A 16854-nucleotide genomic window follows, 5' to 3' on the forward strand; every position below is an offset into this window, starting at 1 on the left:
GTGATTTAGTGGCAAATATCCCAGTATGTAAACAAGACATTTGTGATAAACATTTATCCCATGGTATCCAGATTTGGATATGTTTTTATTATGTGTTGGGTAAAATGTGTTTATGTATCACAATGTTTTGATGCTGGTCTATAGCCTTTCAAGTTACAACAAATTAAATTAATATAACATGATGCTACAGGGAAGAATGGATTGAAATCTGGGTCAACTTTTTTTATTTTCTGGAGATGCTCATTTGTCAGTATTCCTGGTTTATGAAATGAACAGAAAAAAACATATTTGTAAATATGCTGATGGTTAGAAGTAAAGTACAATAAATAGAAGATTTCCTTCTGTAATTGAGAGAAAGTCAGCTCAGATAAAATTAAGATTTTGGTAATATCTATCTATCTATCTATCTATCTATCTATCTATCTATCTATCTATCTATCTATCTATCTATCTATCTATCTATCTAAAAAATATCTATCTGTCATCTGTATATCTGTGTATATGTCTGTCTATCATTCTAAATGTGTGTGTTTTAACCCCTTGTATGCTGGACAAGGTTGTAACAGATTTAGTAGCAACCGGTCAATAGCTTTAAGATTTTTATATTTATATGTTTATTTTTTTGTTATTAATATTTCTAGTTTTATCTATAGCATTGCAATTGTATATAAATATATGTATATGTGTGTGAATCTATGTGTGTGTGTGTGTGTGTATGTGTGTGTGTGTATATGTGTGTGTGTGTGTATATGTGTGTGTGTATATGTGTGTGTGTGTATGTGTGTGTGTGTATGTGTGTGTGTGTATGTGTGTGTGTGTATGTGTATATGTCTGTGTGTGTGTGTGTATGTGTGTGTGTGTGTGTATGTGTGTGTGTGTGTGTGTGTGTGTATGTGTGTGTGTTAAAGCTGTGAGTTTAGAACACACACAAAAAATAATAAAAGCATATTCATTTCCAGAACAAGATCACATGTGAAAGTGATCAAGGAATGTTTACAATAATTTCATTTATCCATTAAAGGGACAGTCTACACCAGAATTTTATTGTTTTAAAAGATAGATAATCCCTTTATTACCCATTTCCTAGTTTTGCATAACCAACACAGTTATATTAATATACTTTTAACCTCTGTGATTATCTTGTATCTAAGCCTCTGCAAACTGCCCCTTTTTTTCAGTTCTTAAAATGCAATCTGAAAGAGGTGGGCTTCAAGGTCTAAGAAATTAGCATATGAACCTCCTAGGTTAAGCTTTCAACTAAGAATACCAAGAGAACAAAGCAAAATTGGTGATAAAAGTAAATGGGAAAATTGTTTAAAATGACATGCTCTGTCTGAATCATGAAAGTTTATTTTGGCCTAGACTGTCCCTTTAAATCAAAGTAAATTACTTTTCTAAAGCAAAGAGTTGGTTGACAGTTTTCAGTATTGCTATTATTATTTAAAATATTTTAAAATGCATATGGAATACAGATTCAATCCAAACATGGGTGCTTTACTATTTTTCAAATGACTGAACTTGTCCTTTAGGCTTTAAAATTAAAATAGAATAAGGTTTAGATAAAACTCTTTTAAATTGATTTGTATTTATCCTTTTGTCCCAAATGGCCAAGATGTAGCAAAGATTTTCCTATTGTTTCCAGACCATAGTGCCATAATAATTATTCATTCTCCTTTGCTAATGCTGAAGAAAATTGACATGAGCAGAAATTAAAAAAAAAAAAACTATGATCAACATATTTATCATATTAAAGACACATAGCGAAGACACCACTTCATAGACTACCCAGTGTTAGTTCTATGGTATAATTCCTCTTTCACCTACTGTATGCTCTCTACATTATCTATTAATTTTATTATTAAACAAAAAAATAGGGTTTTCCTGAAGCTATGCATGACATATTCAGGTGTTCTTGGCCTCTGGTTGTGAGAAATATTTATGCTTTGAAAAAGTAGGAATCCTAGCTAAGGAGCTGACCCTTTTTGGTTCAGCACTCTGGATAGCGCTTGATGATTGGAGGATACATTTAGTCACCAATCAGCAAGCGCAACCCAGGTGCTGAACCAAAAATAGGTCGGCTCCTAAGCTTACATTCTTGCTTTTCAAATAAAAATAGCAAAATAATGAAAATTTGATAATAGGAGTAAATTAAAAAGTTGCTTAAAATTGCATACTCTATCCGAATCATGAAAGAAAAAAAATGGGTTTAGTATCCCTTTAAGTTTTTGTGAGTGAAGAGTTCAACGGAAAGTGGTTTTTTTCTGTTCCTAGGGCAGCATAAAACCAAACTACTACCACTGAGGAACATGCATATCAAATAAATACATTGATTAAAAATGCCTGGGCATAGAGTGACATAAACTGTGGTCTCATATCCAGGGCTGAAAAATGATCAAATGTAAATGCTACAGTAAAGGCCTATGCTGTTAAACTCTATGGGGCATGAATGTAGCCTTAAAAACAAATGCAATTTCCAAGCTTGTAAACTAAAGAATGTATTGGGCAGAGAGGAGTTTTATTACAATTAGAAGTGCTGGTATTGATTTGACATTTCACTGTAATGGAGACGTAGAGTCACTGATGGCTTAGTCAGGGATACTTATGTAGCTGATGAGAAGCCGTAATGCCGTAGATGGGGAGAAAACAATAGCAATAGCATCTTCTGCCAATCTAATCAAGAACTTCCTTTTTACAGAGCTCTCTAGACAGAGAGCATTATGGGTATTCATATCTATTATAGGTTGCAGAACAAAATTCCTTTAAGCAAACAATATCCAAAGGTAATTATTCTGGAGATCATTTACTATTCATTAAAATAAAAATATTGATCAAGATTCAGTAGACACAATAATGCATATCTACATGAGCATAGTAAAACCCCAAGACGAGAAGAGAAGGCTGAAATTGATTGCTGTATATATTTTTTGGAATTGTTTCTGGCACACAGGAGGTTAATAATTAGGGTGACCATATTGCCGCTTTAAAAAGGGACACATATGAAAAATACATATGTCAGGGCTGTTTTTAGAAATGTTTTGTATAAGAACCCTGACATATGTATTTTTCATATGTTTCCCTTTTTAAAGCGGCAATATGGTCACCCTATTAATAATATTATAACTGTCACAGTAGGACTCATTATAGGATTGGGATCATAAGAGTGTTTGTGAACATTTAACCCCTTAGCTGAGACTGCGCACTTTCAAATGCATTATCACACATTTCAGAATGGAGCTGCACCTGTAAATATTATCACATAAGCGTACAGTTATGATTTCTTATTATTTAAAGGGACATGGGATTCAAAGTTACATTTTCATTATAAATTTTTTGTACAATTTGAAAAAATACACTTTTGTTATCAAGTTTACTTTTTTTCTTGGTATCCTTAATTAAAACTTAGCTCCTTTCGATGAGATCATACTGAAGTAGGTTCAGAAGTGTACACGTGTTTTTAGTATATAACATTTTTATAAATGTTGCAGAATTAGCTGCAATAAAGTGATACCAAGAAAGAGATAATTCTCTGTCTAAATCATGAAAATTTAATTTTGACTCCCATGTCCATTCAATAAACACTGCAATCCCCAATGGGCCTTTTTTCAACTCGGTGCTGAGCCAATTTTTAGCTTTTTTTGCTGCCTACATTTAAACCCTGTTTTAGGTCAAATTTCACTAAGTGACCCACACAAATGATATATTATTTTTTTTTCAGCAGGTCCAGGAGATTTACAATATGACATTATTATATTTATATATATATATATAACTCTAAACCAAGGAATGCACTCACTGGTCTTTTCAAAGCAAACGTGTTTTAATGTAACGTTTTGGGGACCGTATCCCTTTTGAAAAGACCAGTGAGTGCATTCCTTGGTTTAGAGTTATTGATTTACTGTTTGCACCCTGGCAGTTGGATGTTGAAGTGAGAGAGCTCTTCACCTGCTACTATATATATATACCAAATACAGCAATCAGTCCAGCACTTCTTTTAGGTAACCCTTCAATGGGTATAGCTTTTTACAGGTTTACCTTTGCAGTGCACGTTTGCCTGGGAGGCCTGCCATACTCCCATATATAATTCCAAAAGTAGACAATGGCAACAGCACTTTTCTTTAAAATACTTCTTCTTTATTTAGGCAACATTAAGATAAAAACACAGCGACGTTTCAAGCCTCTTGGACCATTACCCATGCTATGGATTAAGAACAAACATCTCCCTTATATACACCTGTGTAAGGGGTGTGGCTTAATTAGTTACAAGGTTTTACCTGAACATAACTCATGTTGGTATCCCCAACCGGTCAGGTTCTAACTAAACATTTCATCCTTATTTTCAACATTTATTTCTCCACACTTAAATGTCTATTGGTAAAGTTTAACATATATGATTTTTCATTATATTTAGGATAGACACAAATCCACAATCATAATACACAGATATTTTAAAAACAGTTATAAAAACAAATGCAGATCATAATCCTTGTTTAATCCATTCGGATACAGAGTTTTCAGATTTTTTATCCACCATACTTCTTTCTTTTTAAGTAACAACTCTCTATTGCCTCCTCTCCTTGGTTTAGGAATATGGTCTATGACCTGAAACCTTAACTGGCTGACAGTATGCCCTGCTGTTATAAAATGTGATGAGACAGGTAACGTCATGTCCTTAAGGAGAGTTGTTACTTAAAAAGAAAGAAGTATGGTGGATAAAAAATCTGAAAACTCTGTATCCGAATGGATTAAACAAGGATTATGATCTGCATTTGTTTTTATAACTGTTTTTAAAATACCTGTGTATTATGATTGTGGATTTGTGTCTATCCTAAATATAATGAAAAAGCATATATGTTAAACTATACCAATAGACATTTAAGTGTTGAGAAATAAATGTTGAAAATAAGGATGAAATGTTTAGTTAGAACCTGACCGGTTGGGGATACCAACATGAGTTATGCTCAGGTAAAACCTTGTAACTAATTAAGCCACACCCCTTACACAGGTGTATATAAGGGAGATGTTTGTTCTTAATCCATAGCATGAGTAAGGGTCCAAGAGGCTCGAAACGTCGCTGTGATTTTATCTTAATGTTGCCTAAATAAAGAAGAAGTATTTTAAAGAAAAGTGCTGTTGCCATTATCTACTTTTGGAATTATATATATATATATTTGGCATGTGAGATAGCTGCGGCAAAAACTGTAAAAAAAAAAAAAGTATAATATTTGCATATATTTTAAATGATCCAGTGACGACTGCTGCCTGTTACTGTGATAACCTTACTAAACTGTCATCAAGGGTAGCCATATGTGAACTAGGGACCCATATGGGCTTTGGGGGTTATATTTATAGATAAGAGAGGCCCTGTTGTGCAGAAATAAAATCACTTGTGTTCTTGCAAGATGTTTACTGTTACCACAGTGATCACCTGACTATACAGACACAATTTATATTTATTTTAGAGGAGGACTTGTCTAGAAAATAAACTTTATTAGGGGTCTCTAGACATAACAGATTTTTTGGCATGTGGTGTTTTTTTTTACTTTTTAAAAACATATCTGCTTGATATTACTGCATAAGGATCACCACAATTTATAAGAGCAGACAATTCTCTTTCAAATGAGGGGTCTTGCAGGTTTGTAACTGCTAAGAGCTAAGATTAAGGGGTTTGAATAACCTCCCCCCATCCAACTCCCTTACAGCTACATTGAGCTTCCTGGCTCAGCCCCCTTTGTGACATAACCACGTGCATATGGGGTGATATCACTGGTACTCCCATGAAGCCTAGGCCACTAGCCAACCAATGATCCCTGGCCTGTAGTGTGGGGGTCCCATGGATATCCCCCACCATGACGAAAAGTGCCTGTCATGCGCCTGCAGGTTGCAATGTGCATGATGAACTATAGCTCATTATGCACATCAAAGGGGTTAAAAAGCATAGCTAATACTATTTCACTAAACTATGCAAATTCACTGTTTAAAAAGCATCCAGTAACAAGGACATGGATTCCAACTAATCAGATCTTCCATGTGAAAAAAAAATTGTCTTTCATTTCAAAGCATCTCCATTCCATAAGAAGATCTGACATTTGAATAAGATCAGACACATCTAATTAAACACACAAAAAACAAACAAAGAAAAAACTATAAGGAACAGGGGAATCCCATAAATTGTACAGACTTTAAAGGGGTATGAAAATCAGAATTAAAGTGAAGGTAAACTTTGATGAATGGAAGCACGTTTTTTAAAAAAAATTCTATTAAAAACAGGGGCACTTTCATTCATCAAAGTTTAGAAAGCAGCCGTTTTGATTAAAAACTTACCTTTGTTTTTTCACAGCCAGAGCAGCTTCCCCCACCCGGAGATCCTCTCTCCACACGTCATCAATGACTAATCCAGCTTTCTCCAATCATGGCATGGCCTCAGGCAATGACTACCCTAGGGGGAAAGCCATGATTGGAGGAAGCTGGATTAGTCATTGATGACGTGTGGAGAGAGGATCTCCAGGTGAGGGAAGCTGCTCTGGCTGTGCAAAGAAGAAAGGTAAGTTTTTAATCAAAACGGCTGCTTTGTAAACTTTGATGAATGAAAGTGCCCCTGTTTTTAATAGTATTTAAAAAAAATGGGCTTTCATTCATCAAAGTTTACCTTCACTTTAAGCTTTCATGTTTCAGCTAGATTGTGCAATTTAAAGAGACATTTTACTTTACTTCTATTATCAAACTTACTTTGCTCTTTTGGTATCCTTTATTAACCCCTTCCTGCTGGTACTAATTTGTTACATCGGAACAAAAGTTCAGATGTAAACAAATGAGTAAAAAATTGAAATCAATTGTTTCAATGATGGGAACGGTTCTTGGGGGAGTGCCTATGATGCTAGGCAGGCCCTTCAGTCCGCGATCCCAGTTAGGAAGCCGTAGCTGCTTCAGTACAGCAGAACAGCTAGGACGTTCCATGCCATCCTAACGGCGCAAAAGCCCAGCACAGTAAGGACGGCATGGAATGTCCTAACGGCATTAATCGGTTAAAAAAACATATGTAGGTAGGCTCAGGAGCAGCACTCTGCTGGGAGCTAGCTGGTTATTGGTGGCTATACACATATCACTCTTTTCATTGGCTCACCAGACATGTTCAGATAACTTCCAGTAGTGCATTGCTGCTCTATTGCTGAGCAACCCAAAAAAAACTTTCATGATTTAGATAGAGCATGCAATTTAAAAAAACTTTTTAGTTTATATTTATTATCAAAATGTCTTTGTTCTTTTCGTATCCTTTGTTGAAAAGCAGGAATGTAAGCTCAGGAGCCTGAACATGCCTGGAACACTATATGGCAGCAGTTTTTCAGGAATGTTATCCCTTTGCAAGAGCACTAGATGGCCGCACTATTTCCTACCATGTATGTTCCAGATGCCTACCTAGGTATCTCTTCAACAAAAAATACCATGGGAACAAAGCAAATTTGATCATTTAAGTACATTTTGGGATTTATATCCCTTTTAATTTCTTTGCAGAGGTTAGCTACAAAGTTATATGTAACAAGAGGACAATAATAAATACTCTTACACTTTACCTTCACATCATTTTAATAGAAGCAAACGATACACAGAATTCAAAATAGTTGCAGCGGGACACACAAGCGAAAGTCAGATGGGGTCCCCCCCAGAGATGTATTTGTCCTTTAAATGATGAAATAAAGTTAGGAATATTTCCTCACTTGTGCCGCTGCAGCTAATTTGAATTCTGTTATTACGGCTTTTTCTGCCTTACTGCATAGCACCTCGTTACAAGGAGGTCAAATTTTTATTTAATCCCTTTTGTTTTTTTGGGTTTTTTTTTCTTCAAAAGATGATGAGCATAGGCACTTTTAGCAACAGTGTGTATGCAAAGCAAATGATACACAGCCAAATAAAAATGAACACATTCTGGCAAGTGTTATATTGATATATTGATGACGACTGTCAAATATGTTTGAATGCTTTTTTTTTTCACTTTTTAACCATTAAAACCAGTTTATCACATCTGGGCAATTAATAATTTAATATTATTTTGAGTACTTATAAAAGTAAACTTTAAACCTACAAATGTTTATTTTCAATCATGATTCAACATTTAGATGTTCCTGTTTAAATTAGGTACAAGATACAAATTGTGATTTTTAGTTTTTTTTTTTTTTTATTAAACCAGGAAACAGTTATTTTTAATAACACGTGAATTCAACATGGGAACTTTAACATTAATAAAATGTATAAACATTCATGTAGTGACAATTGAAAAGGTAACAATTGTCCAAGTTAAATAATTTGAAAAATCCTAAAAAAAATATGTGTTACAAATCTCTTATTTATTGTCAGTCCTGCTGTTAGTTTGTCCCCATCGAAAACATTAGTATCATGTCTTGAATGCATTTGAAACCCTTGTGATAAATATATTTTTGGGGTGTTCAAATAAGTTTAAATGTGAAAATTCCACGAAAAGTCATGCAGGGTAATTTGCTTGGGAAATCTAACTGGAATGGGGTCCAAAGTGCTTTGTATCCCACAGTAGGTGTCAATAATATTCTTTATAAGGGATTTGCTTAAAGGGACTCAGTACTATACTGTAAACTATTTTCTTTTGTTCTTTCAATATTATTTTGTATTAAAAAAAGGGTTGTAAAAGTTGTTTAAATTTAATGTGAAACTAAAAGGAATTGTTTGATTGTATTTTGTGAGTGAGTCTTGGGATTCTTCTGCTTATTGGCTGATAGGGGAAACTCACACAGAAAAAGTGGATTTATTTAGCAAAGGAACATCTATTTAACCCTTTCCTGCCATTATGATGTTCCATGTTGTCCTAACTGTGCTGGGCTTTAGCTCTGTTAAGACGGCATGGAATGCCCTATCCATTTGGCTGTCCTGGAACCATAGCTGCTTCGTAAATGGGATTGTGGGCTTTATCATAGGAGTTAGTTGTTAACAAACAAGTATTTCTTAGTTTCAAAATCAATCTCAATAGCTTTAACCTAACCATTTTTTCTGCAAAAAGAGTTTGAACATGTTAATATTCTGTTTTTTTCATATACATTATATATTTTATTTTAATTTCTCCTTTAACCTTTACAGTTCTGTTTGATATGCAGTTGTGTCATGTTCTATTTAATGGTTATTGGTTTGCAGAAGCAAAGGTCAGCTAAAATATGTTTGTTTAATTACTATAGTTTGCATGCACAAGCTAAATATTGTTTTAAGACTTCCCTGAACTATCTTGGTACATTTGTGATAAAGAGGTTGTCTTGTTCCTGCTTATTAATCTATTAAGTGAAATTTTCTAAAGCATAAAAAAAGTTAATTGCCACCAAAAACATTTAAAATTAGTATGAAGGTGCTTTTTTGTTGTTGCTATTTCTGCGTTCCTTTTTGCAGGGGAGTCACCTTGAAGGGACAGTAAACACCTTGAGAATGTTATATAAAATTGTTAGTTATCGATAATGACAATATACTTTTATTTTGCCCCTTTTCACGTAATTTAGCTCTAAAATTGAGGATTTTCTAATTCTCATTTGCACCCTGCTGACTTATGAAGGCTAACTCTGCTTCATATCCTTCCCTGATTGGATCTAATTTATAACAGTTGCAAAACAATTCACTTTATAATAACATGATGACCTTGGCTAGCCTTGTTGGCTGCAGAATAAGGCCCATTGGTTGCTTCAAATAAGGAAAATTGGTAGGTGGAATTTGGCTATTGACAAACAATTGTCTGTTAAATTATTTTAAATGTTTGACTGATATGTCATTTTTATAGCAACACAATAGAAATATATTTTAATTGTAAGATATTTACTGTCCCTTTAATCAATGGAAGTAGAAATTATCAGTTCATTACACCAGTAATTTTCAAAATAGAACATGTAAAATATGAGAATTACAGATAGTGTGGAAATGTGTTAGTGACTGTCATGTGAATTATGGCTTGTTTTTGGAATTAGCAATATTTGTAAATTCTCTCATATGAAATAATATATCTGTCTATTTTCTGCAGAGTGACCGGCTCCTAATTAAAGCAGGAAAGATAGTGAACGATGACCAGTCATTTCTAGCTGATATATATGTTGAAGATGGGTTAATCAAGTAAGTTAAAATTGTCTTGTATCAGTCATGGGTTGTTACATTTATTTTACATCTTAAGCCAACAAGAACATCCAGTCTAACATTTTTTTTAGGAACTGATAAGAATATTTAAATAAATGTATTGGCAGATTAATAAAAAATAAGAGATAGGGTCCAGAAGAAAAATCCTAGAAGTAGTAGCTCCCTGGCTCTAAGGGCTGTTGTAAATAATTTCAGTAATGAAAATTCAGACAAATAATTTGTTCATGTTGATAGATACAAAACAGGGTTCCCAATTGCCCCATCAATTGCAGACTTGTCACAGTTGTATGAGCTTTGTATCTGTTCCCCTTAATGCTTTCCCTTCCTATTTATGTCACACTTTCTATAAAAGAAACTTGGGTCCACTCTAACCCAATGTGCACAACCTGCTGATCTGTACCCTAACATTACTTAAAGGGACATAAAAATACTTTAATGTGGTTGTTGTATGAAAGCAATAACTCAATAATAAAATGCTTTATGGGCTCAATGTACTAATGATCTCATACATGTGAGGCTGCTTCCCGCAATGTGCATTCAACTGAACACGCTTGTTTTAATGATACATCCATGCAACAGACGTATGGAGTCTGCTGCCCTTCAGTGCAAAGCCGTGTAGACAAGTTCTCAATTTTAAACCTTGTCCATGTGGCTGTTAGTACATAGGGCATACTGTGTGTAGGTGGTTCTTCACTTGTCAAAGATTACACAGACTTTTCCCACATAAGGGAAACATGTCAATAGCGACATGGATCCCATGTGGTGGTGATGTTCTCATATCCAGAATTTGTGGCTTTCTGTTCTTAAAGGGACATGAAACCCAGCCTTTTGCATTCATGATTCAAATAGAGCATGCTCTTTTTAAACAAATTTAATTTGCTTCTAATGTGAAATGTTCTTGTTATCTTGAAAAGCATAGATGTGAGCTGGGGATTGTGCACGTGTCTGGAGCTCAATATGGCAGCAGTTTTGCAAAAATGTTTTCCATTTGTAAGAGCACTAGATGGCAGCACTATTTTCTGCCATGTAGTGCTCCAGACACCTACCTAGACCATCAACAAAGAATATCATGGGAACTAAGCAAATTTGATAACAAAAGTAAATGTAAAACTTTTCTTTAAAATTGTATGCACTGTCTGAATCACAAAATAACATTTTTGGGTTTCATATCCCTTTAAGGATATGGCAACAATAATTCATATTACCTTTTATTTAGATTAAAGGGAAATTAAACACAACATTTTTCTTTCATAATTCAGATAGAACACACTATTTTAAACAACTTTCCATCTGACTTCTGTTATCTAATTTGCTTAGTTCTCTTGGGATCCATGCGGAAAATCGATAGCTAGGTAAGCTTAGGAGCTGGGAGCTAGGTGCTGATTGGTGGCTGCACATATATGTCTATTGTGATTGGCTTACTGATGTGTTCAGCTGGCTCCCAGTAGTGCAGTAGCTGCTCCTTCAATAAAGGATACCATGAGAATGAAGCAAAATTGATAATAGAAGAAGATTAGAAAGTTGTTTAAAAAAGTATGATCTAGCCGAATGTTTTGGCTATTAACTAAATCTCCAAAGAGGAAATGTAAACCAGATTTCAAATTGATTCATAAATAGTCTTACATTTTTTATAGCAAAAATTGGAAAAAGTACAGTTACACCCTCTTTGTCCATGTGAATACATAAAGTATGTGACTTACTAGATTTGGAGCAGTATCATTATTTAAAGCTTGGCAACACAGATAGATACATATGACAGCTACTTGGGAAGATTATTTGCGTAACCAGTCTACTCACAGAATACGCACGCTCCCCTTAAGATTCTATAGTTGTTTTTACTGTATAATTGTTTTGATTGTTGACTTGCATGAATCTGATGGGTAGTGTATTATGATATATAGGACAGGTTTTAGTTTTAGTATTGTATTGTTTGTTGTTTAAATGTTTATTCCATACAATTATCCCAGTAATTTTTATGGTGGGATACGGTGCTTCTCACCCCTTTTGATGTTTTTCTTTATTGTGATTTGCTTGTCCAGTTTTGTAATGTCTTAATATTTGTTTAATACATACTGGTAGAAAGGCTGTATGTGTGTAACCCCTGCAAATGAACCTGTGTGCAGCCACCAATCACCAGCTAGCTTCCAGTAGTGCATTGCTTTTTCTGAGCATACCTAGATATGCTTTTCAGCAAAGGATACTTTACAAATTTCTTGATACCTCCCCTGGCTTGCTGAAGTTAGAATGGGTAAAGTTGTTAGGTGTGAAACCTTCACATTTTTGGCTATTATTATTAATATTATTGTTTTTCTGTTTAGACAAATTGGGGAGAACCTTATAGTTCCTGGCGGAGTAAAGACCATTGATGCACATGGTATGCTTGTTATACCAGGAGGGATAGACGTCCACACACGGCTACAGATGCCAGTAATGGGATTGACCGCTGCAGATGACTTCTTTCAAGGAACAAAAGCTGCACTGGCTGGCGGCACTACAATGATAAGTGTGTACCTTGTAAAATTCAGGTGCAATTCATGCAGCGTTGTGCCTCTAAACATGTAACCTTTAAGTAAATTGAACCTCAGGTTTCAAAACCCCCCAAAAAACAGAAACTTTTTTTAAAATATGTATGAAATCCAAGTTCTGTAATTGTTAGAAAAACACTTAAAATTCCTGATAAGTTTTAAAACATTTGGAGATAACATCTGGGAAAAGCTCATTTGTGGACAGTTGTCAACAAACATATTCTGATTGGCAGTGATACGACCAAGGGTATTCAGTCGGACATCTCTGTGTTAGATCATTTTTTTTTAACCCTGACCCACAGAACCAACAGATTATAAGGATATTTTTAATAAGAATAGGTAAACCAATGGCCTCGATTTAATAAAACCCATTTGTGAAATGAATATCATGGTGAAAACAATGACTGCAACTTCCGAACAGCGAAAGGCAACATCAGTTCATTTAAATCAATGGAGCAGCTTTTGTCTTGAAACCGCAAACTTCTCTCTGCATAGAAACCATTCCACTGTCAAGGATATTGGCATCACCAAAAAAAAGACAAAACAAACTAATAAAAATAAAAAAGACTCTTTAAAACTGACATATGCACATAAAAAGAAAAACAAATAGAGAAAAATACAATTTAAAAATTAGAAAACCTAATTTGCTTTGAAAAAGCGAAACGCGACTGCCAGAAGAGATACATCACATGGGCAGTCACTTTTTTTGTAAAACCTACTTGCTGAGTTGCAGTACAGGTGAAACATCCAGACAATGGGGTACATTTATCAAGCAGCGGCTTGCTGGAAACAGAATTTAAAGGGACACTGTACCCAACTTTTTTCTTTCATGATTCAGATAGAACATGACATTTTAAGCAACTTTCTAATATACTCCTATTATTACATTTTCTTCATTCTCTTGGTATCTTTATTTGAAATGCAAGAATGTAAGTTTAGATGCCGGCCCATTTTTGGTGAACAACCTGGGTTGTCCTTGCTGATTGTTGGATAAATTCATCCACCAATAAAAAAGTGCTGTCCAGAGTCTGAACCACAAAAAACCTTAGATGCCTTCTTTTTCAAATAAAGATAGCAATAGAACGAAGAAAAATTTATAATAGGAGTAAATTAGAAAGTTGCTTACAATTGCCTGCTCTATCTGAATCATGAAAGAAAAAAATTGGGTTCAGTGTCCCTTTAAGAAGCAGCGGTCTTTAGGTGGTGGACTAAAATCATCCCTATAAGATACGATTCAGGGCGGACATAGTGATGCTATAGCCAATCATGTCTGCCCGGGGTATGATAAATCTACCCCCTTACCTATAGAATGCCCTGGAACATATCAGAATGCCCACAGTCAGCCCCTTGTCCTGCCCAGCTGCATTATTAATAAAACAAAACAGACGTGTGAATAATAATTGCGCGCCTTTACAGAACCCATTTTCAAAATGTGTTGTGGTTGCAATTATTGTTTTTCTGTGTTGCTTCTTGCTAGCCATTCTCCTTTGCTGTGCAAGATATCAGATATTGAGCCATTTAACCCCTACAGGCGTACCTCAGAGATATTGCGGGTTTGGTTCCAGACCGCTGCAATAAAGCGAATATAGCAATAAAGTGAGTCACGCAATTGTTTTTGTTTCCCAGTGCATATATAAGTTATATTTATACTATACTGTAGTCTATCAAGTGTGCAATAGCATTATGTTTAAAAAAACAATGTACATACCTTAATTAAAAAATACTTTATTGATAAAAAATGCTAACCATTAATGCTCCATTAATAGAGCCTTCAGCGAGTCATAATCTTTTCGCTGGTGGTGTTTATATACAGGGAGTGCAGAATTATTAGGCAAGTTGTATTTTTGAGGATTAATTTTATTATTGAACAACAACCATGTTCTCAATGAACCCAAAAAACTCATTAATATCAAAGCTGAATAGTTTTGGAAGTAGTTTTTAGTTTGTTTTTAGTTATAGCTATTTTAGGGGGATATCTGTGTGTGCAGGTGACTATTACTGTGCATAATTATTAGGCAACTTAACAAAAAACAAATATATACCCATTTCAATTATTTATTTTTACCAGTGAAACCAATATAACATCTCAACATTCACAAATATACATTTCTGACATTCAAAAACAAAACAAAAACAAATCAGTGACCAATATAGCCACCTTTCTTTGCAAGGACACTCAAAAGCCTGCCATCCATGGATTCTGTCAGTGTTTTGATCTGTTCACCATCAACATTGCGTGCAGCAGCAACCACAGCCTCCCAGACACTGTTCAGAGAGGTGTACTGTTTTCCCTCCTTGTAAATCTCACATTTGATGATGGACCACAGGTTCTCAATGGGGTTCAGATCAGGTGAACAAGGAGGCCATGTCATTAGATTTTCTTCTTTTATACCCTTTCTTGCCAGCCACGCTGTGGAGTACTTGGACGCGTGTGATGGAGCATTGTCCTGCATGAAAATCATGTTTTTCTTGAAGGATGCAGACTTCTTCCTGTAGCACTGCTTGAAGAAGGTGTCTTCCAGAAACTGGCAATAGGACTGGGAGTTGAGCTTGACTCCATCCTCAACCCGAAAAGGCCCCACAAGCTCATCTTTGATGATACCAGCCCAAACCAGTACTCCACCTCAACCTTGCTGGTGTCTGAGTCGGACTGGAGCTCTCTGCCCTTTACCAATCCAGCCACGGGCCCATCCATCTGGCCCATCAAGACTCACTCTCATTTCATCAGTCCATAAAACCTTAGAAAAATCAGTCTTGAGATATTTCTTGGCCCAGTCTTGACGTTTCAGCTTGTGTGTCTTGTTCAGTGGTGGTCATCTTTCAGCCTTTCTTACCTTGGCCATGTCTCTGAATATTGCACACCTTGTGCTTTTGGGCACTCCAGTGATGTTGCAGCTCTGAAATATGGCCAAACTGGTGGCAAGTGGCATCTTGGCAGCTGTACGCTTGACTTTTCTCAGTTCATGGGCAGTTATTTTGCGCCTTGGTTTTTCCACACGCTTCTTGCGATCCTGTTGACTATTTTGAATGAAACGCTTGATTGTTCGATGATCACGCTTCAGAAGCTTTGCAATTTTAAGAGTGCTGCATCCCTCTGCAAGATATCTCACTATTTTTGACTTTTCTGAGCCTGTCAAGTCCTTCTTTTGACCCATTTTGCCAAAGGAAAGGAAGTTGCCTAATAATTATGCACACCTGATATAGGGTGTTGATGTCATTAGACCACACCCCTTCTCATTACAGAGATGCACATCACCTAATATGCTTAATTGGTAGTAGGCTTTCGAGCCTGTACAGCTTGGAGTAAGGCAACATGCATAAAGAGGATGATGTGGTCAAAATACTCATTTGCCTAATAATTCTGCACTGCCTGTAGTTGTGTTTATATGTGTATTCATGTGTATTTGTTTGTTTATATGTGTATATATATTGGAAAAAATTGCTCCAATAAACCTGCTGGATACTGGGTGCCACAAACCTTCAATTTGTAAAAAGAGCAACATATGTATTAAATGTCGGACGGACATGATCTGCTGTAGCGCATTTAACATTGCACAAGCATTTCTGGTGAAATGCTTGTGCAATGCCGCCCCCTGCTTATTCGCGGCCAATCCGATCAGGATGATTACTGTCCCCCACCTCAGAGGGCCTGAAGGCTCACGTGGAAACAGCTGCATTCGTAGCATAGTAAATCGGCCCCAATGTCTCAGTCACTGAGGCTGATTCATCTTTTATCAAATTGGGATATGCTTTTAATCTTACACATATATGAAGATGTATTTTCTAATCAATACCTGATCTAGTTTTTAACAAAACAAAAAAAACAACAGTGTGTAATGTCAAAAAAATCATAAAAGTTTCAAACTGATTTAAATGTTACTCATGAAATATAAACATATCATTAAATAAAAGTGTTCTGCTATTGGACTGATGGAAAAATCCATTGGCCTTACTTGATTTGTCCTTTATAAGCCTACTATAAACTGTTGTGAAAAAACGTTATTAATTAGAGGTAGTTTATTATCGTCATATCATTAGGTGTTAGATATGTGTAAGGGCTAAATTTTCTGTTTGGCCTAATCTTTTGTTCAGAATATTCAAAATACTTTATATTTTGAATATTTGGTGCCTGTGGTTTGGTATTCGTCTTGTTTTAAACAAAATTAATACTGACCACTCATGAAATATTTACATTTGTTTT

At 35.3% G+C, this 16854-nt stretch overlaps 1 protein-coding gene across 2 annotated transcripts in view; it reads left to right on the top strand.

Annotated features, from left to right (window-relative positions):
- Positions 1 to 16854, top strand: part of DPYSL4 (dihydropyrimidinase like 4) — a 90191-nt gene that overhangs the window by 2641 nt on the left and 70696 nt on the right. The window contains exons 2-4 of one of the 2 annotated variants that reach the window (XM_053691744.1): positions 1179 to 1214; positions 10019 to 10107; positions 12447 to 12631. In XM_053691744.1, coding sequence (XP_053547719.1) covers positions 1179 to 1214; positions 10019 to 10107; positions 12447 to 12631 — 310 coding nt within the window. The remainder of the gene's footprint in view (positions 1 to 1178; positions 1215 to 10018; positions 10108 to 12446; positions 12632 to 16854) is intronic. The other variant, XM_053691743.1, reaches the window with a different exon arrangement.

Source organism: Bombina bombina, chromosome 9, assembly GCF_027579735.1.
Source record: "Bombina bombina isolate aBomBom1 chromosome 9, aBomBom1.pri, whole genome shotgun sequence".
In the NCBI taxonomy this organism is placed as follows: Eukaryota; Metazoa; Chordata; class Amphibia; order Anura; family Bombinatoridae; genus Bombina; species Bombina bombina.